Raw genomic sequence first — 22,114 nt, 5'->3', positions numbered from 1 at the left:
CACAAAACGCCAGCCGCCTCCCTAAGGCAAAAAAACACCACCCAAAAATGGATTTTAAAAATGACCTACATGAAGCTGATCGCCATCCAAATCAGAGGGAGAAACGGCAGGTTTCACAGCTACAGAATCTCAGAATGGTTGGCGCTGGAAGGGACCTCTAGAGATCATCTAGTCCAACCCACCTGCTAAAGCAGGTTCACCCAGAGCAGATCACACAGGAATGTGTCCAGGCAGGTTTTGAATGTCTCCAGAGAAGGAGACTCCACAGCCTCTCTGGGCAGCCTGTTCCAGTGCTCTGGCACCTTCAAAGCAAAGAAGTTTCTCCTCATGTTTAGATGGAACCTCCTGTGCTTCAGTCTCTGCCCATTGCCCCTCATCCTATTGTTGGGCACCACTGAAAGGAGTCTGGTCCCATCCTCTTGACACCCACCCTTGAGATATTTAGAAACACTGATGAGATCCCCCCTCAGCCTTCGCCAGGCTGAACAGACTCCCTCTCAGTCTCCCATAAGAAAGGTGCTCTAGGCCCCTAATCATTTTCATAGCCCGCCACTGGACTCCCTCCAGTAATTCCTTGTCCTTCTTGAACTGGGGAGCCTAGAACTGGATGCAGTTCTCCAGATGCAGCCTAACCAGGGCAGGGTAGAGGGGGAGGAGAACCTCCCTTGACCGGCTGGTCACACTTTTCTTAATGCACCCCAAGACACCACTAGCCTTCATGGCCACGAGGGACACTGTTGACTCATGGTCAACCTTTAGTCAACCAGAAGTCTCAAGTCCTTCTCTTCTACACCTGAGCATGATCCTGTAGCACACTACTGTTTCATGGGAGTAGAATGGCACTCAACTGAAACATCACGTACTCCAGCAAAATAGTGATCCATGTCTAATTTTCCTAGATCATGAGAAACTGAGAGATGAACCCCTTAAAACAGGCCCTCAAGAGGGGCAATGTAAGGCACCATACAAGTATACCATATTTCAAGGATCCTCAAAAACTTTCATGAACTTCAGTAAACACAAACTCTTGGCCCAGCTTCGAAAGTGTGGCCTCAAAAGGAGTGCTTATTTTCTATCAGTTCTCAAACACTTCAGTGAAAAATGAGGTCATCCAAACACTCATACTGTGGAGAAATTTGCCAATTCCTTTACCTGCTTTTAGAGTAGCTACTTAATCTCCAGACAATTGTCTTGTAAGTGGAGATAACCTAATTTTATTTTGTGGCACAAAGTTTTAAATTCTCAATGGATCTCAAGTGAAAACAAAACTCAGAATAATGCCTGCTCTGTCTTCAGGGAATAACCTGCAATAATATGCACACTTCTTCAGTAACAAGTTACTAAATTACTTCTACATGCAAAATGCTTCATGCTTGATCATGAATCTTGTTCATATTAGCCACTGCTGTAAGACCATCACCATTTTATGGAGGACAGGACCTTGCAGCACTAGTCATTCTCTACTAACCTGCATTCCTGAGCTAGGCAAAATATAATCATATCTGGCCTCAAGTTGCGCCAGGGGAGGTTTAGATTAGATATTAGGAAAAAATTCGTCACAGAAAGGGTTGTTAGGCACTGGAACAGGCTGCCCAGGGCAGTGGTGGAATCACCATCCTTGGAGGTGTTTAAAAGGCATTTAGACGAGGTTCTTCAGGACATGGCTTAGTGCCAGTTAGGTTGGGTTATGGCTGGACTCAATGATCCTGAGGGTCTCTTCCAACTGTAACGATTCTATGATTGTATACACCAAATGTGCTCTGTCTCCTCAGCAACACCTAATGCAAGGTGCAGCTAATGAAGCACACTGAGACCAGAACGTATGTGATTTGTGTTATGAACTTCAGATGGAGCTCTGTGAATCCATAAAAACAAAGAACGCATTTATAAGGGGGGTAAGAATGGAAGAAAGTGGTGAAAGCAGTCTCGTCTGTATATTAAGCACCTTTCCCTCAGCCTGTCCCAGCCCTTCTCCCAGAAAGGGAGATAGATCAGCAGAGCCTCTCCCAGCATTTGCTGAACCTCCTCTGAGCTGCCCTTTGATTCTGCACCCACAGAGGCAGCCACAGGTGCTGCTGGCACAAATACTTCCCTAAGAAAAACAGCAATAAATTATCATGAGGTTTACAGGGTCCCAGTACATACCTATATGGTCGAAGATAGCCATAGCTTCAAAAATAGCAAGCTGTCCCACAGTACCAGCCTCAAGTGACGCTTGCTAGTCAAGAGAGCCTTTAACACAGATTTTAATGCTCACTCTTTAACCTGGGCTACATCCTTTTAGCTACCAGTAGTCTAATGTTTATTTGGAGCTGCTCTGGTTTTCCCTTAGTATGAGCTCAACTTTGTTATCAGTGCAGACTGATGACAAGACTTCTAGCACAGAGAAGTCCCATGTCTGCAGCTTATGAATTAAAATACAACAAAAACTCAACTCACAGATTAAACTGGTTACTCTTCAGTGAGTAGGTTTGCTATCTGTCTTATCTACATGTAAAAATCATTATATACTTAATAATTACTGAAAATATTATATTGCCATAAAGCACTGTATTTTTCAATAAAACATAGATGCTAGCTAGTCTAATCTAGGATTTAAGCACAGCAGTAAAGTCTTACTTCTCTGAAACAAAGTGCACGCTACAGCACAGCCTCTCATTCTTCAAACAAAAAGAATAAAACAATGACCTTAAAAAAAAAAGTGAGGGAGGTTACCACAATGTGGAATAAAGTGAAAATAAAACAATTATCCAGGTCAGTGCAGGCAGACTGAAGAACAGCACTCTAGGGCCAGTGCTTTGATTTACTATAGATTATTAACTGGTCATTTCTGCTGCCCACAATGTATCATAGACATTTAATAAATGCGAGCAGTCACAACAGTGGAAAAATCTTATTACATCAGTTTAGTGCACCAAGGAGTTACATGTGAGCAAGATTAAAAATAATCTAATGCCAAGAGTAGATATGATAGTTACCAGTTTCACAATTTGGTTGCCTTTTTTTTTTTAACTAATCTACTTTAATAGCCAGCTATGGCTGTTTCCCAAAGTATATAGTAGCTTGAGTCTCCATGATTATGATAGTACGTTATCCAGGGAAAAAGTATAAAAAGCACACAAGCCAAATGTGACAATTCAAAATTGCATGGCCTTTCATAACTTAGCCACTTTACCTACGGTTTTAGGCAAATTCAAACATTTACTTCCTATAATTTTGACTGAAATACACTACCATCGCCCGAAACAGCCTGTATTGCTCTTCCAAAGTAAAATGCGCAAACACAAGTTTCATTTCAGTTTGGACACAGTCAAACTGGTGTTTTAGGTAAGCCCAAATTAAGCAGCTGCAACCTGTACTTTTCACCACATTATGATCTACCAGGGAAAAGATAATACAAGATTATATATGAGGCATGTATTTACCATTGACTAAAAAACAAACAAACAAAAAAAAATCCACAACCCACCAAACCCAAATCTAAAGGGTTGGCTTCAAGAGAGCTGCCAATTTATTTTGATTAAAAATTCGATAGATATAAACATAGATTAAACAGTATGAGCAGTCTTCTGCCTAGTGAAGGAACTAAATCTTTTCTTCGCTGCATTCACTTCAGTGTACTTCTATTGAAAAACACAGGTTTTAACATGAAAACAATAGAGAAGACATATTTTGCTACTACACACTCCAGTAACTTAGAAAAAAAAAAATACTATAGGGTTATAGTGAAAACCAAAAATAAAAAGGAAAACTATCTGATATTCTGTTGCTGGATGTACCTCAGTAAGATCATTACTTCCTGCAGTTTGCAGTATCTGTGCCTGCAGGGGTACTTTCCACTGTGGCTAGCAAGTGTGGGATACAGTAGCCAAAGAACTGCATCCCTCTCTTTAGCACAGCAAGAGAAGCACCAGGTAAGCCAAGGGAAGGAGCATGAGGCTGCTCAATTAGGGGACTTTATGCAAAATCGTTCCCTTCTTCCAGATGGCTGGTGTTATTCATGCCACAACCTCAAGAGATGAAAGCATAAAACGATGCTTTATGATCCCTGATAAAAAGTGACAACAATGACGGCTGCTTCAAAGAAAAGGGAAAGAAACCTTGTGGTTTGGTTTTACACCAGCAGGGAGCAGTGGTTAACCAAAACAGTAAGATACTTTTCAGTTCCCAATATATACAACGTTAGTAAATAAAGGATTCTCAAAATGGTTACAACAACACTTCTGAAGACAGAGTTTGCTATGTTCCGTACATCTACTAAAGATGTTCCCTACATCTACTAAATCTACTAAAGAATTTTGAATACTAGGTTAAGAATTCCTGGGGGTGCCTGGCTGTACTGCTTTTGCTATGAAATCTATTCACCAGTGTAAGGGAGACATTCCCAAAATTAATAATTGAGCTGATTTATAAGTATGAATATAGAGGAGGCAAATTCATCAAAAATGTTCAATCTCTTGTTAAGCAAAAAGGACAAAAATATTCATTTTAACACAGCAGAATTTCACTAATTCATAGAGACTGGGGAAGACTGATTGCACATTTGGGGGATCGGGGAGAGAAGGAAAATAAACAACTAGCAAAGCATATAAAATGAGCATGATATGTTACATCAATGCCTATTATTAATTTAGACTATAATTTTGCATCATGCTTAAGAATCCATATGTGTGATATTCTATTAAACTAATAATGATCTTGTTTATATGAGAATTCACTAAACCCCCTGTCTAGTTTTGGCACTAAGGCTCTGACAAGACTGCCAAAATTTGTGTGGACAGAGCATTTAGTTAAATGACGATCTACTGTACATAACAGCTCACATGGAGGAAAAAGGATCACTCACCACATTGTAATAGCTTTTGTTAATTGCAGACGTATCAAAGCCTTTAGGTGGACTCTTCAATGTACCTGATTTGGGGGAGACCGGTTTTTCTGAAATGCAAGATATTTGTGTGTCAATGGGGTGCAATTTCATAGCTCAACACTAGAGGTCAAACAAACTGCTTTAAAATATTAATCATAAGACAGAGTGAAAACACTGCTTCACTGGCAAATGTGCATGCTTGTGCTCGAAATTACTGGTAAAGAATCAAAATGGTTCATATATTTACAATGAATGAAACTCTGCTCTCAGTGAAGGCAAGTAGAAAATTTCCCATTCTTTCTCCTGAAAACAGAAAGTCAGTTAACAAACTTAGCTTTTCGAAAATTATGTTTTAAAACCAAAATATTATCACAGACTGGAATTTAAAAATAAACAACAACCAAAAAAAAAGCCACGCACCACAACAGGCATTTCCAAACACTACACACACTTTCAAACAAAAGTAGTATTAAGTTTTAATGTCAATGTAAAAGCAAATGAGCAATCAAAGGCTGAACATACCAGAGGTGCGACATTACACTCAGTCTGGTTGAAACTGAGAATCAAAACACTATACAAATAACAGAGTTACTTACCAGATGCCTATCCCAGAATAAGCTCTTTTAAAACAAATTATCTTTTACTCTTAATGCAGTAAAAAATAAACATGCTTATGCACTTAAGAACAGAGTCCATTGTAACAATAAATGCAGTCCTTCCTATCATCCCGTGGTGAATTTACCCCTCGGTAATGTTGTCTTTCCAGGAAGAACATGCATAAGTCTGCAAGATCAAAACGACAGTCCTGAGAGTTAACTTGAGTGCTGACTCCCAGAACGGAGAGGCACAGAAAACACTGCTAAAGCCTCCCACCTCTACCATTCCTCTAAATCAATCACAGAGGAGCAAAGATGAGGGAAGAGATAACCAAAAGCATCACGCTACATGCTGAAGAAAGGGCAAGTAAGATTTATAGCATCTCTTTTTGACCTCTCACACTTGACTCTGCACACAACCAAGAATGCTTGTGAGACTGTATTTATCAAAACATTAAAGACATTATGGTGTTTTGGTTTGTAATAAGCAGGCTTGTCGAATATGAACATTTCAAGTAAGTATTTGAGTCATTTGTATCCAAACAGTAAAATGGCAGATTGCCAAAAAAAGGCATCATCAAAATGTACCCACTGGAAGTTTTACCTTTATTTTAACAGCAAGCTCCTGTTCCAATCACATTTAATGAAGATATATGAATAATTTAACTCTAGTTTACCTGATACCTCAGGCCACTAAGAATAAATTATGCAAGCCTCAAATGCAGACTTGTCTTGCCAGGAGAAGCCCAGTCAGCCAAGCTAAGGGCCAGCTATGGGAAATTGCCATGGACAGTAAAGCTGACCAGGGAAACACCGCCTGAAGCGGAACAGTCCATGCAGTCCCAGCCTTTGCTAGATTGTATCCTGGGTAATTTCAGGCTTCACCCTCAGCAAGTTTGCAGGCAACACTAAGTTGGGTGGGAGGGTTGATCAGCTGGAGGGTAGAAAAGCCACAGAGAGGGATCTGGACCGGCTGGATTGTTGGGTTGAGGCCAATTTTATGAGGTTTAACAAGGCCAAGTGCCGGGTCCTGCACATGGGTCACAACAACCCCAGGCAGCGCTACAGGCTCAGGGACAACTGGCTAGAAAGTTGCTTGGTGAAAGAGGATCTGGGGCTGTTAATTGACAACAGCTGGATATGAGCCAGCAGTGTGCCCAGGTGGCCAAGAAGGCCATCAGCATCCTGGCTTGTATCAGAAATGGTGTGGCCAGCAGGACTAGGGCAGTGGTCATCCCCCTGTACTTGGTGCTGGTGAGGCCGCACCTCAAATTCTGTGTTCAGCTCTGAGCCCCTCACTACAGGAAAGACACTGAGGTGCTGGAGTGAGTTCAGAGAAGGGCAACGAAGCTGGTGAGGGGTCTGGAGCACAAGTCTGATGAGGAGCGGCTGAGGGAACTGGGGCTGTTCAGCCTGGAGAAAAGGAGGCTGAGGGGAGACCTTATCCCTCTCTGCAACCACCTGAAAGGAGGTTGTAGCATGAAGGGGGCTGGTCTCTTCTCCTGAGTAGCAAGTGACAGGATGAGAAGAAATGGCCTCAAATTGCACCAGGGGAGGTTCAGATTGGATATTAGGAAAAATTTCTTCACAGAAAGGGTTGTCAGGCATTGGAACAGACTGCCCAGGGAAGTGGTTGAGTCACCATCTGTGGAGATGTTTAAAAGGCATGTAGATTAGGTTCTTAGGGACATGGTTTAGAGGTAGACTTGGCAGTGTTTGGTTAATGGTTGGATGTGATGATCTTAACGGTCTTTTCAAACCAAAATGATTCTACGACTCTTCAGGCTGCCTAGCTGCAGCCCCACAGATGCTGCAATCTCAGGCAAGCTGACTAGAGCTGCAGGCCACCTTTTTGTCTCCAGTGTCAGCAGCACCAGGCAGATCAGCAGGACCTGAACCTTTAGCCAACAGCCCCCAAGGAGCAGCTCAGGCCCCAAAAGCACACAAGTGGTATTATCCTTAATGGGATTTTCTCTGTATTGCATTGGGATTCTCCTCAAATAAGCTATTCTAAAAATAAAATATGGTCTTAAAACTGCCAAACATGGGCAAAACATTTCTCCTTCCCATGTTCAGAGATGACATTAAAACTCTCTTGGCTAATATCCCCCGCCCACCCCTGCAAGTCAGCTATAAGCTGACAGACAGCACACAAACCATTAGCCCCAGCAGTTATCCAGCTGGGAACACTGATGCTCTCAGCCACCAGCCCTGCAGTATGTATGTGCTCTGCTATACAGCCAAGTAATTCCAAATGACAGGGCTCCTCCCATCCCCTTCAACCAAAACCATAAACGCAAGCAGATTTGTCATTAAACACTGAATGTGGAAAAAGAACTTAAAGTCATGTTGTATGTACAGCTACTCATTTATATATCTATATGTACTTATATATATTGACACCCATTACAACTTGTTTCTTTGTATTGAATGACAAAAAAATGACGTAGTTTATATAAGCTTGGCAAATTGCTTTCATTTTCTGTGGAAACTCTTGACTTATCCTAAAATATCCAGTGACCTTCAGGTTCACCAAATACCTAAAGGTTTATTAATCATGCACCAAAAAGCATGAAAGGAGAAACGAAAGTTAAAGAAAAAGGTAAATATTTGTTACTAATTTTATCATAATACAGATGTCTGACCCTTGTTAGTCTGGAGAAAGTTGGCTGGCCATAGAAATGGGTCTCTTCTTCCAGCTATTTTTTTTATCTTAAAGGGTGTAAAAATACATTTCTTCTGACTTTTTCTTCTCCTAAGCTGCTGCAGAAAGTGGGAGATTTTTTGCTGAATTATATAGTCACTTATATTACCAGCTGTTCAGCTGATTCAGTTATCTATCAGAGACACAAGAACAGATTCAGATTTAAACACAGGACACAAAAAAGAATCACACATTCAAATCATTTTGCCTGAGCAGCTATAATCAGCATTCAGCTTTTAGAATGCAAAGGCCATTTCTATTGTAGAAACACAGAATTAGACACAGCAAATTGGTCCAGCTGTCTATCACGTCTGATATTCTGCCTTCAAGCACTGCCTTGCTTCATACAGAGGAATAAGAAACAGTCTTGTTGCAATTAGCTTATTGCACAATGCATTACACAGAAGAAAATCTTGATCTGGCACATAAGAAATCAATTTCTTAGCATAAACAAAGATAAGTGTTATTATCCTTCATGAGAGAATATCAGAGTACTTTTGCAAACATACAGCTTAATTCGTTAAACATTTCAAGCAGGTGGCACCCCAGTTCAGCATAGTGGGAACACATAAAGGTCCAGCTCAAGTACTGGAAGAGACCGTATCCACCTGATAATTGAAACCAAGAGGTAAGTTACCTCTCAGTTTCTTTCCTAACCAAAGCATTACATTCAGTTGCATCCAGTTACACTTGATAATGCTTTGAAGTGTCTAGTGTCTAGTGATAAATCAGATAGAATTCACTTAACAGATCATCTTTGGGTGGAGAATGAAGTTGGCACAGGCTTGTTAACATTATTCTTACAGTAAATAATTCTTCTCAGTGGAACCAAAACAACTTAGAGCAGCTGCTTCTGTAACCTTTCCCTAAGCAGTACCTCTGATTCCACAAACTGTCTAAAATGAAGTTATCCTTTACAAACACATACCTAAGTGATTGTAAAAGGACAATTTAACCAATCTTTCCCAATGTTTTGTTTCATTCTGTTTTCATTAATATGCAAGTATTTCTTTTACTTGCCTCCAAATTACTTGTCGTTCTCACATTTGTTCCTATATCTCTGCTGTCATGTCTCCAGTTTATGTCATATTCATTTTCATGCAACAGCCTACTTCATGCTGCTCCACAGAACATTCCTCCAGGACATAATTTACTGAAGCATCTCAACTGTACTGCTGGCAAGATCACCACCATGTGTTTCTATTACTAGGCTGTGGAGTGTGTATTCTAGATGTAAATATCTGACCTGGGCTATTTCACCCTGCAGAATGTGAGAAAATAACATGCCAATTGGGACACCAAAAGCTATGTGGTTGCTCCTATTGAAGTGCCACAAGCAAGTTCCATCTCTCAGGACTACTCGGTTCCAAGTCCAAGTTCCAAGTCCAACACCGGGAAGGTAGACCTAAATTTGTTCCCAGTTCTCAAGCTGGTTTACCATCACTGTAACTCTACTCTACAACATCGACACTACAAACAATTCTTCCCTAGTAGTATTCACTTGTCCCAAACTCTATTCTACTTATGCCTGTAGACTAACACTCAACAAGAGAACAAAATAGCCCCCAAATTGTACACAACTGGGCAGAGGAAAGCTTGGTAGGCTTATTTCTTTTTTAAATTTTATTTTATCTTTTCCCTCCCCCTGCAGAGCTAAAAGTGTCTCTCTCCTTCCCTCATGCACCACAGGATGGGAATAGGAGATACTCTACTCTACCCTTCCGCTATACACTGGCCTTTTTCCATACTCTGATTTATTATTTTTTATTATTATTTTTAACTTCTAACTAGAAGAACCATTAACACTGTAATTTGTGCTGGGCCTGATACTAACGTAACTGTCAAGAAAGCATAACAGAAGAGAGGCTAGGACAGTAATAAATGACATTAATTTCTGTGAAGAATTAGAACAAAGTTTGTGACATAGCAAATGTTATTTTTCAAAGTTACAGTCTCTTCCGCATAATCTCATGCCATTTAAATGGATTACACTTTGATAAAACACAGCAAGTGACCATGTGATTTTTGAAAAAAATCTGCTTAACATCCGACAGCAGCTAAGCAAGCACATCCTATTCTGGCTAACCCATATTCTCTTCATCACAAGAGAATTCTCAAAACTAAGTCTCCAAATCATAGAATCTCTCTGGTGTGCGAGACTGTAGGTGGAATCTTGTCTCCTAAACCTTCACCCCTCCTGCTTTGTTTTATGTAAGAAAAAAAACCCACAAACCTCAATAAGGCCATGCTGTCAAATATCTAACAAGCTTACACAGTATAAATCTTTTACCCTCTGTCATGTATAACAGTACAGCAGGATGAAATAAAGTCCTCTCATTTCAAAGTACTTCCTGACTAGTGATCAAAGAACGTTAAAAAAAAAAAGGCAAGATGTTACAGGGTTTAAAAAGGGAAATGAAAACACGCATGCAGGGAAGGAGGGAAAGAGAAATGGACCATCCTTTTGATCCTTACAGTGTTGGCATATACCTGAAAATGAACTACTCCATTTTTTAATGGCAAGTTTTATCACAAGCACCAGAATTTCAAACTAATCCTCCTTTTCCCCTTGGTGGGGCAGCAGGAATGAAAACACACTCAGCCAAATTTCCTTCTCCCAAAACACAGAGTCATTGTCTGGCCTAAGGAAACTAAAGGCTGTGCCTTGCTCAATAGTCTTAGTATCTGTCCTACAACCAATTCACAGCTCACCTCATACATGTATTAGCAATCTGTGCGAACACTAATCATTCTGGAGTAGCTTAGCAAACAAGTTACAAGGTAGTAAACGTAAGCACAGCTTTGCCATGCTTTAGCTGCTCTGAGATACTTTATAATGCAACATGCTGTGCTCGTGCAATATATGTAATGTAGTTTACTTTTCTTCCAAAGTCTTTAAGAAAGCAACGTGAGTAAAGGCAGCTCCCATTGATGAGCAGCTATTTATTCCTTTCCTTGACTATCTAACTTCAAAGCATCTGTACAAGCTAAGATTACAAATCTACAGTTATCTGACATTAGAGGACTTTAATTTAGAACAAAAATCCATTTATCAAAACATCTAATGCCAAGGAATTTTGTGAGAATTAAAACACACATGCATAAAGAACTATTTTCCTTTCTTCTGTTACCCAGTTTGCTGAAGTCAGGTTCCAGCAGATTGAAGGGATTTATTTAATCAAACCCACCATTCCCAGGAGCTCTCCAAATAATGCATCATCAAAAATGATAACAAACAGTGTTGCCTGTACAGAATTTCTAACTAGCTGTAGTATTTTTCAGCCACATTTGAGTGAAGAAAGGTGGAGTCATACTGCCAATGACAGAACATTTTACACACTATTCTGAAAACCGATTAGGTGTCCAGGATGAACATTTTGTTCATAAAGAGACCTTAATCAAAAGCAAGTATTTTCTTTTCTTTTTTTTAATAAATTCATTGTGACACTGACAGAAAACACATTTTGAATTTGAGCTTGCAAGAAAGCAAGTTCTACTAATTTGTTTTAAAATACATCAGGAAAAAAAAAGCACTTTCTTGTTTCAGCCTCATGTTTAAAGCATGAGGGCACTTAAAATATTTTTGAATTAGGAAAATATTAAAGTGGGGTACATATAGTTGCCAGGAATCCAAGAAAAATGGGCAGTGAAACACTATCAACTCAAGAAATGTAAGCCAGTTTAATGAAGACTAGCAAAAAGAACAGGGGCACGGGAGTGCAACAGAGATTATCAACCCATGTGTATAACCTAGATGAAACTTCTCATGAACACCCACCAGAGCCATCCATGTAACTTCAGAGCTCTGTGCTAAATGGCACTAAATTCTTGTTTCAACAGGGACAGCAGAACAAAGGAGGTCCAACCTCAGGATGCAGTGGCCATGCACTTTGATACAGAAGGGAGAAGAATGATAGAAAAGTCCTCTCTAGCACCTCCAACAATACCCACAAAGCAGAAATCAGTTGAGAATAAAAATGTTGGTAACAAATTCCATGGAAGCAACTAAGAAATGGGAGAAAAAGAGACAGTAGCAAAGTAAGAATAATGAACTTAAAGTAAGAAATAAGTAAACTTAAAAATACAGGTAAAAAAAGGATTTCCACTAGTGACAATGTAAGGGGAAAAAGCTTATGAGAATGACAAGTCCCTTAAAAATCTGGCATCTCAAAGGAAGAACAGGAAAAGTAGATGCAAACTGACATGATCAAATGTCACAACTACTACAGTGACCTCAAACATACAAAAAGAAGCAAATGTAACCAGAAAAATTCAGGTCACCAGTTGAAATTCAATGAACACAGACAAAAAGCCAGTAGCAACAAAACATTCCATAGCATACATACATCAGAGGGAAGCCAATCTGCAACTTAAGAAAAGTTACTAACAAACATCAAGCAGCTCTTAGTATGTCACACTTCCTTCTACCACGCCTCCATCCTCATTATAAAAAGGTCAACTTTAGGTAAGTCAAACACATACCAGAAAGGCGTAAAAGCAGGTTAAGAGTAGTATTTGGATAAATTAAACAGTACCTGCTGTGCTCATTTGTCAGTAAGAGACCTAGCTATATCCATGTTTGAAACCACAGAGGACAAGTGAAGTTCCATCAAGCACTGGAAAGGGCCAACCAAACACAGTAACCATCTTCAAGAGGAGAATGGAGAGAGCTACAGGTCATTTTAACTTTGTAAATGAACAGAAAACAAAGCAGTGGCCTCAACTTGCTGAGAAAGAGAAAAGTGCAGGCACACACTCCCTTCCAAAGAAGCACCTGAGCGTATGAGCGAGTGCTCCAAGAACCCAAGAAGTCTCACAGAAGCCACAAGAAACAAGTCCTTGTAGCACAGGGAACACTCCCATACAGCAAGGGGGGAAAGAAGAGCTCAGCAGAAAACTTTTCTGATGGTAAGTGAATTTTAAGGCAGGAACTGGAAGCAGCTCATCTCAGCCTCCAGGAAGCAGATGGGGTTGTGAGGACTGGCGTGAATCAAACAGCACTTGGTACCAATCTCAGCCCCACAGCTTGTTGGTTTTCTTATTTAGGGGAGTTAGTTCACTCAAAGTGAATTATTCTTAAAATGGAAGAACAACCTTAATTTTAGTTGCTGGTAACTCCTGGTTCTCACATGTTCACTGTTAAAAGCTACTTCCATTCTGGAGTGTAACTGCTGACCCAGGTTCCAGTCTCAGGAGCTGGAAGAGATCGAAACTGATGAAATCCAAAGAAGACCTCTGCAGCAATGTTTTAGATTAATAACAATGGGATAGGACAGCCACCGTGACTGAAAGAGACTGCCACAACACTACAGATGAGAAAAAACAGGCTTCAGGAGTTGCTTTTCAGGATAAGCTGCATCTGAGAGATGTCTGAAGAACATAAAGTTAATTCTTACATTGTGACTATGCCTAAGAGGATCTAGTTGAAAATAAAGACGAAGTTACAGATCTGAGATTCTAGTAGTCTGCAAAAATAGACTGTAGATAGAAAAAGAAGGGGGGGGGGGGGGGGAGGAGGGGGGAAGAGAACGTAATTGGAGGAGAAAGAACATGCTTAGAAATGCAATTTTACCCTCACAACTTCACTTTGCAATCATACATCTCTGTGGCTGCCTAAAAAAAAAAACAAAGGTAATGCCAATGATTTTAACACAGCCTAGACAACATTGCCACTGAAGCTGTGACAAGGGAAAGAGTGGTCAAGCCTCTCAGAGTGTCCCTGGCTAGTTTTATCCTACCAGGTTTATCACTAATCTCTGGAAGTAAGCAGAGACAGGAAATAAATTAAAAAGTCACCCACATCAAGGTTCTAGTGGATTAAAAAGCAATGTTAGTTCTAGCATTCAGTCACGAAGATGACATTTACAGAAGGCGCTTTCCCTGTATGAAGTTAAAAATAAAACTTGAGTTTTATTTATTTTATTTAGTATTTTTTTATTTATTTTATTTATTTAGTATTTTATTTATTTAGTAAAGCCTGTATGAAGAAAAGTTGAAGGCACATGAACAATAAAGAAAAAAAAACACACAAATACATTATCTTTCAAAAACTGCCTCTAACTTAGTATATTGGGTAGAGTTGGGGATTTTTCCTGCAGTTGTTTGCTGCTAAGTAATGGGACATGTTTAGAGATTTTTTGGTGTAGTTTCTCGGTTGGGTTGGGGAGGATTGTTTTAGTTTGGTTTTGTTGTTTTTCAAGAGATTTGTAGGAAATCTCTCACTATGCAAACCCAGAGCACCAATTCAAAGTATGTTGGCACCAGAGCCAGAATCCAGCATTCTAGGAATTAGGACCAAGGAAGTCAGAGCAGCACAACCATGACAGGACAGACAGAAAAGCAAGCAGAATGCAGGAGTGTTCTGCATGTTTACTCTTAATTCAAGTCTTAGAGCATTCTATATAGCAAGGTGGGGTGGGGGAGTATGAGTTTCTGAGCAATCATTGCTGTGAATGAAGTTCAGTAAATACAGACAAGCTTAAACAAAAAGCATTACGATTTGTAATGAATCAACCAACTGTCAACCTCTACCCAAAGCAAGAATTTGTGCAAATACGCTCTCCTTCAAAACTCACCATTTGATTTTATTTCTCGTACGTAGTTACTTGGAAACCACCCTGTTTTGCCATTTAGAGTTCCTTCCCACCAGCCTCCTTCTTCCACTCTTGTAACGTGAATAACATCTCCTTTTGAAAAAGAAAGTTCATCTTCATTTGTCTGCTGAAAATTAAATTTTGCTCTCACCACCAACTGATGGTTGCTGTTATCTGTCATGTCCTAGGAAGTGAGAATACAAAGAACAAAAAGATCACATTAGAGATATAAACAATTAATTCAAGAACAAAACAGAAGTATCCGTAAAATGGAAATAGCCTCTCCTCCACACACAACACTCCCCACACGTTTTTACTGTAAGCTTTTGTAGGGGATTATTTTCCCTTTTCTGTCATTTTTAATCTATGGATTTGTATCAGTCCAGGGAGCATATTGTCTTATTGTAGCTCTTTCAAATCAGAAGGGGTTAACAGAGCTAAAATTAGAATAAGTCTTACTCCCCCCAAAAACTCAAATTCTATTTTATATATATAGTATAAATTGGAACTGCCTTTGGCACCTACAAAGAAAAAACAGCTTTATATTAGAGAGTTGGTTTGTTTAGTTTTGTTTCTAAAACTTTTCAGACTGCGAAGAAGGCAGAACTGAGTGGATTTAATTTAACTGTGGATATAAATAGTTTGCAGCTTAAACTTTTTTTTTCCCTCCTGTAACAGATCAGGTTGGAAGGTTCCACACTTGAATGTGCAAGTCTCCATGGCCTGCCAACAGAGAAGGACAATGCTCTTCCACAAAACCTACAACACAGTTATGCAGTTTACCTTGAATAAGTACTCACAAATCGTTTTCCTCGAGGTCAGCAAAGCTGCAAGTCTGCAATGTCAGACTTCCAGCTGTCCATGTATATATATCTATCTACACTCATCCCCTATCACAGATGTGAAGGCAGATTACCACTCTATTGTAGCAACTAAATGTTAATAGCTACTTTTAAGAAGTCTTTCCTATTCAAATTCTTCATTTTGTTCTTGGATGTCCATTTTTAATATCTGCATCACATAACCATTTTCACAAGAGTTGGGACAAACTTTTATGCTAAAAAAACCACTAAATAATTGCACAGTTTTAAATGACCCAAATAATCCATTGCATTGGAGCTGATAGAGCAGGACCATAAATCATGTCTCTCTCTATCATAAAGGATAAATACCTCTATTACTAAAAAAGTAACTTAGCGAGGAAATGACTCTGTGAGCAATCCCAGTCAGCTCTCCAGGTAGCAGAATTTCACATACATGTTGTCTATATAGTTGAGACTGTTAAAAGATGTATTACATAATGTCACTGAGATCATAGAACATGTCAGCTTAATTCCTAACCACAGCAATCACCTTATTTTATCACAACTCAATAATGAGACTTCTAGTGACTAACTGGAGGAAAATGAGGGCAAGCACAACTTTGAAAACATGAAGAAAGCCCCAAGATGCTGAAAGACACAATGTTCGACAATTAGATCTGACCATTTTCAAACAAGTTTGTCTGCCTGAGCACTCTGCTTGTACATAATGAGCTTTCACCTGCTATGGCTGCTCAATACAAGTTTTGCCTTGGTAAACAGTAAAAAGACACAAAATAAGCAGCAACACTGCACAGTGACATCAGTAACAGTCTCTTCACTCTGACAGGAAGGGTCTCCAGTAGAGGAAACAGTACAAATTTGGCGAGAACAGTTCCACACTGATCATCTACAGCAGCAAAACCAAGCTTAGTATTTCCCAGGTCTGGCCACTAGCTCTCTTTCCCTCCTTGCACTTCTCTGCCCCTTCGCAACTTCCCGCAGAGCTGCCCAGCTCAAAGTGATAGAAATACTTAAAACTCTGTTTACTTCAGTAATCCAGCTAACAGCCAGTCCCACAAATAGTTGCATCAGCAAAACCGAGTGGGTGGTGAACCGCAGAGTGGGAGCTGGAATTAGCAGCCCAGGGCAAGAACTTGCAAGGGCTCTGCTACCAGAGAAAACATAAACCACACCTAAGAAAGCTTAAGCAGAGCACTGTGTTTAAGTTTCACATCACAATCATCACACAGTTCAAAACAGCCTCCTTCAAGCATGGAAAAAGTGGCTCACAGTAGGGATATGAACCGTCCTCACAAACCTTTTAGTCACTAAAAGTACCTTTCAGCACAGCTTCAATACAGTTCCCCAACCTGATTTTGGCTTAACTGTAAAACAACTGCCCACACCATTTAGTTACCTGAAGGCTAGCTGAAGGATTTATCTTGAAACGTAACAGAAAACAGGAATAATTACTGACACTGCCAACATTAAAAGTATCACCTTTGCTGAGGTTTGAATATCCTTCAACCATCATCCCCAAACTCACAGACACAGAGAAAATGTGATTTTTGCGTTTGAAAAAGCAAGCCCAGAAAAATGCTGCATATGTATATATAGCATGGAGTGGTGAGGAAAAAGAATAGTGGGAAGTTCACAGAAAGCTGCATGTATTTTGGAACTTCACAAGAAAAGCTGCAAAAATAGAATGTCACAGGCTTAAAATACAGAGGTGAAAGAGAAGAAACAGTTACTTTGCAATACTATTGTTTTCTCATAAATCTTGTCAAAAGGGAAAAAAAAAAATAAAAAAAAAATCACAGCACAGCATGTTTCATTTCTTCGAGAACTTACCAAACTCCGATACTGTCCCTGAAAGAGTTTTGAAGTTCTACTGTGTAAAGACTGCGATCCCAGAGAATCAAAAGATTTTATCCGATGAGATGAGGGACGAGCACATACAGAGTCGCTGCCCAGCCCTATGTCTGTGGGAGGGAAAAAGAAAAAAAAAAAGTATTAAAATGTGAGAAATCTGCATAAAGCTTCTGCTTACTTCTGCAAAACTCACATGCTTAAAGCAGATTTGATGTATCTGTAAATTGCTCAATAACTCAAGATTTTTTTAAAAAATTGTAGTAATAAATGATCTGAAATCCTGAGACGCTAGCAGTTTCTTCCCCACACAGACAGGGAAACAATTTGAGCTGTTTAGGAAGAGAAAGGTTAGGGTTGTATTTCTCCATTCCTACTCACTACCAGTCTATTTGAAGGTAATTAAGCAGCATCACTTTAGATAGTGGCCAAGAATTTTGAATGCATAGAACTTGCTTGAAGTAAAGCCAGCCACATCTGTTTCTTAGCTCTCTCTCCACTCCCCCCCCACCCCCCATCTCCTTCTCAATTAAAGCATTCCTTCCACTGTCTTTTTTCCTACGTTCCTTTGTCTCATCCCTTTTTGCCAACTAAGCTATTTCTTCTTCTTCTTTGGAGGGAGGGGGAGGGATAGGAGGAGTAGAAAGGAAGAAAGCTGCTTGCTCAAAAAAACAACACCCCCCCAAAACCTCTTCCCTCTTTCCTTTGCCTCTGCTCTGAGAAGCACACCCATTTGTGGGATGTTCACCTGAAGTGCAGCGTTACGTGCTGTCGGCATGCTGCTGGGGTCCCTGTGGTCCTGGAGTCACCAACGGGGCAGCCGGGCAGGGTTCATCCCACCACTCCAGCCAGGAGAGGGGCAGCAGGGGTACCTGGGCAGCCCCAGATGTGAGGCGCCTCCCTGGGGATGGGGTGTCAGCCCACCTGTGGGTGGGACGTCCTGGTGCAGATTAGCGAGTTACAGCAGGTCTGTGCTGGGCTGCACCCAAATTGGCTCCTAAGGGCCATGGTCGGTGCTGGCCACGCATGGCCTCCCCAGAGTTATGGTGTGATGGGACAGGGTGCTGCTGGTTGCAGCCCTCGCAGGTGGTGCTCCCAGGGCCCTTGCACGGTGACATGTTAATAGCAGACAAAATTTGCTGTTTTCATAGAATCACAGAATGTCCCAAGTTGAAAAAGACCCACAGGGATCATCGAGTCCAACTCCTGTCCCTGCACAGGACAACCCCACAGTTCACACCATGTGTCTGAGGGTGCTGTCCAGTCTCTTCTTGAACACTGTCAGGCTTGGGGCCGTGACACCTCCCTGGGGAGCCTGTTCCAGTGCTCCACCACCCCCTGGGGGAGGAACCTTATCCTAAAGTCCAACGTGAATCTTCTCGGCACATCTTCCTCACACTCTATTTTGCATGAGTATGGCAAGTCATTCCTTTTCCTCACATTTTCCCACATGCAGGAATATCATTCAGTGAGCATCTGAGCTTCCAGGAGCCCTGAAGGCAATGCAGTATTTTCTGTCCCAAACTTAGACATTTTTACTAGACTAACCCAACTGCTCCCCTGATTTTTATGCCCCTGTTATTCACTTTCCCAGGAATTTGTTTTGCCTCCAACACTTGACCCCCACATAAGGGGTACACACACACAACTGCAGTCTCCTACTAGTCACGGTCAGACTAAAGCAGACCATGATTATGCAAATCCAAGTTATTTTTGGTCCAAGGGAAATACACAAACAGGTGCAGTTCTATGAGACTAGTGAACAAAGCATTTTGTGGTGTTCCATGTCAAACCTGAAGGGACAACTTGATTCATCTTAACTGGAAAGATTTTCAACTTCGGCATGGCACCTAACAGCAGCCAAGACACAGGAGGAGAACAGGGGTTTTAGATGGACAATGAGCACGGAAGGGTTGACAAAGGATAGCAGCAAACAATCATTGAAGCTTAAAAACATTTTAAAAATAAGTACCAAGGCCTCATATTTGTTCTAAAACTTTGTTTTATTTTCAGGGAATACTGTTTAATTTAATTGTCTCAATTCTGTTCCAAGTCTTCAGAGACTGAGCAAAAAACTTCCTTGAGTGCATCTTTTTTAAACAAGTCCTTGCCATCCTTCAAAAAAACCTATAGACTCTCAAGTAGTGCAACATTAGAACGATCCATATTAAGTTGCATATTTTGTATGGACAGTATCAGTACACACTGAAGTCACAAAAGACCTCATGCTTGGTGAACCTGCTTTTGTAAAAGTACTTGAAGGCCATTGTATGAACACTGATGATTACTGTCCGATTACAGAAAGAGCGTACATCTTTGTTTTCACAGACTGCAGGGAGAGAAACAGGATTAGATCACGGTTAATTCTAATTCACCCAAAAACTATAAAGTTGCCATAACCATCAGTAACTAATAGAACTTAAGGGTTATAAGTATCCTAAAGCATCTCCATGTCCATGTTTCCTATCTGCAGTTGAGTAGAAGAACAGATGCATCACATAATCCAGCATTATACCTTGACACAGTTCACCAGGAAAAGCAGGATCAGGTTTATTCATGGCAGTGTGTTCCAGCCTCTGGACAACCCTAAAAAAACCTACCTAGAAATTCTTTTAGCAGGGCCTGATTCCCAAAGTTTCCCAGTTCACAACAGCAGAGCTAAGATACAACACAAGTGCCCTTTTTGAGGCTTGAATTAGAAACTGCATGTGTCTGAGATAAAAAGAAGGAAAATTCTTACAAACAAACCACATGCAAATTGCAAGTATTTTTACCAATATCTGAATACTTTAAAATTAATTTGAACTTTTTATAGACTTAAATGGTTTGCAGACCCCATGTGTCCATTAAAGTTTCCACTAAAATACCAAATAAACATGTTCAATGAATTTCTCAATGGGGTCATTGTGAGAAAATAATTCAGCTCTGCTGCTAAAAGCTCAACACGCATGTTTAACAAATATTAATTTGGTAGATTTCACAGAAGCTTCACACATCCATTCATCCAAAGATTTCCAGGGTTTGTAACAGCCTTTCTCCTTCTCCACCATTATCTCAGCTTCCCTATCCCAGTTCCTCTCTTCTTACCTGTCTACAAATAGCAACTGGTACCTTGATTCTATCCCTTCTGAATTTAAAGAATTTGTTAGAGTTTCTATCCATACGAGCCTTTTGCCAGTTCTCAAACTCATTACTCACACTCCTTCCACTGCAGTAAGACCCATCTCAGAATAACACATGTATACCTGAAATTCTTGCAGAAGCAGATGGGGATCTGAAAGCTATCTCCCAGTCCTAGTGTATGGAGATAGAGCCCAAATGCCTCCTACACAGCCACCCATTTAAAGAAAATTGTTTGGAAGAACAGTTGGTCAGGAATATTTATTAATAACAGGTAATTCTGCTTGTTCCTAGCAATGAGGCAACACCACAGTTCGCATCTGGTTTTGATTTTTGGTTTCCATGCCACCACCACTCCCTCCGTGAAAGGGATCAGCTTGTGTCCTTTCTGAGGCCAACTACAATTGTGGCTTGATGTGGGTATTAATCTACTGACATCTGGACCAAACAGCCACACTTTTTTTTTCCCCTTTTAACACAGCTATAGTCAGCCTACAGTAAGCTTTAAAGATGTACTGAAACAATTTACATTTGTACTTGCAGTTAGGATGAAAGGCAGGATCTTCAACTTGTATAAGTAGCACCAAAGTCATCCATGGTGTTACCCCATGCCCATTCACTAGAACTAAGTATTTGGTTGTAAAGCTCACTCCTACAGGGTGTTTTCTGATAAAAGGAGAAAAAAAATCCACCAAAAAAAAAGAAATCCCTGTTGTAATGGACCAGAGGAGTATTAGAAAAGTGACAAGCTAGTTACCATATTACTATTTAACAAAATTACAATGATTCACCACTGAAATTTTCCATCAGCTTCCTTTTCCTCCTCACATAAAAACTTACAAGCACGGTCTATTTTTTAATAACTTCTCACACCAGACTCCAACCTGATGACCACTATTGGAACTTGCTGCTGACAATGTAAAATCCCACCATACAGCAGCAAAAAGAGCCACCAATGTTAATGTTTCTTCACTCTCCCAAGGCCCAGGTGACAGCATGCAGTACAGCCTTGCCCTACAACAAATCACAGACACCTCTCACCTGTGCGCTATTTCTACAGCTCTCTCTTCCCCCCAAAGAACTTGAGGTAGATAGTTTGTGATTTCTAGCTACTAACTAAATGAAACACATGTGGATTAAGGGATCAGAGATGTTGGCCATCATCTTCTTACTGTCAAGAAAGGATGGTAGTGGAGAATGGGGGGGGACACAGGAACAATAAAAACATTGACAAAAGTGTTCAAACATGGAAAATGATGGTGGGGCAAAAGTCAACTTTTAGTTCTTCACACTGAGGAAAGGGGGGAAAAAAAAACAAAAAGTGGAGCCTTTTTCTAAGAATTCTTGTCAGCTTAAAGGCTCAGCCTTAGCTCTACTGCAAAGCACCCTTCTTTAAGAAGAGACAAGAGAACCCAGAGAAGCCACTGCCAAAATCCTAACAACAAACTACAACAAATAAGCTCTTCTGAAACACTGTGCATGTTCATTTTTTTGTCATTATAGCAACAGGTATAAATACACATTGATGCAAGTTGAAAGTAAGGTAACTAAGCACCAGGACA

At 40.3% G+C, this 22,114-nt stretch overlaps 1 protein-coding gene across 7 annotated transcripts in view; it reads right to left on the bottom strand.

Annotated features, from left to right (window-relative positions):
• ARHGEF7 (Rho guanine nucleotide exchange factor 7) overlaps positions 1-22,114 on the bottom strand; it is a 130,914-nt gene that overhangs the window by 54,501 nt on the left and 54,299 nt on the right. For all 7 annotated transcript variants that reach the window (XM_065058717.1, XM_065058706.1, XM_065058735.1 and 4 more), the window contains 3 exons: positions 17,415-17,545; positions 14,743-14,944; positions 4,847-4,935 (listed from right to left, as the gene is read on the bottom strand). In XM_065058717.1, the coding sequence (XP_064914789.1) occupies positions 4,847-4,935; positions 14,743-14,944; positions 17,415-17,545 (422 nt within the window). The remainder of the gene's footprint in view (positions 1-4,846; positions 4,936-14,742; positions 14,945-17,414; positions 17,546-22,114) is intronic.

Source organism: Columba livia, chromosome 1, assembly GCF_036013475.1.
Source record: "Columba livia isolate bColLiv1 breed racing homer chromosome 1, bColLiv1.pat.W.v2, whole genome shotgun sequence".
Taxonomy (NCBI): Eukaryota; Metazoa; Chordata; class Aves; order Columbiformes; family Columbidae; genus Columba; species Columba livia.
The sequence above is the reverse complement of the archived record's forward strand: the minus strand, read 5'-3'. Positions and strand labels throughout refer to the sequence as shown.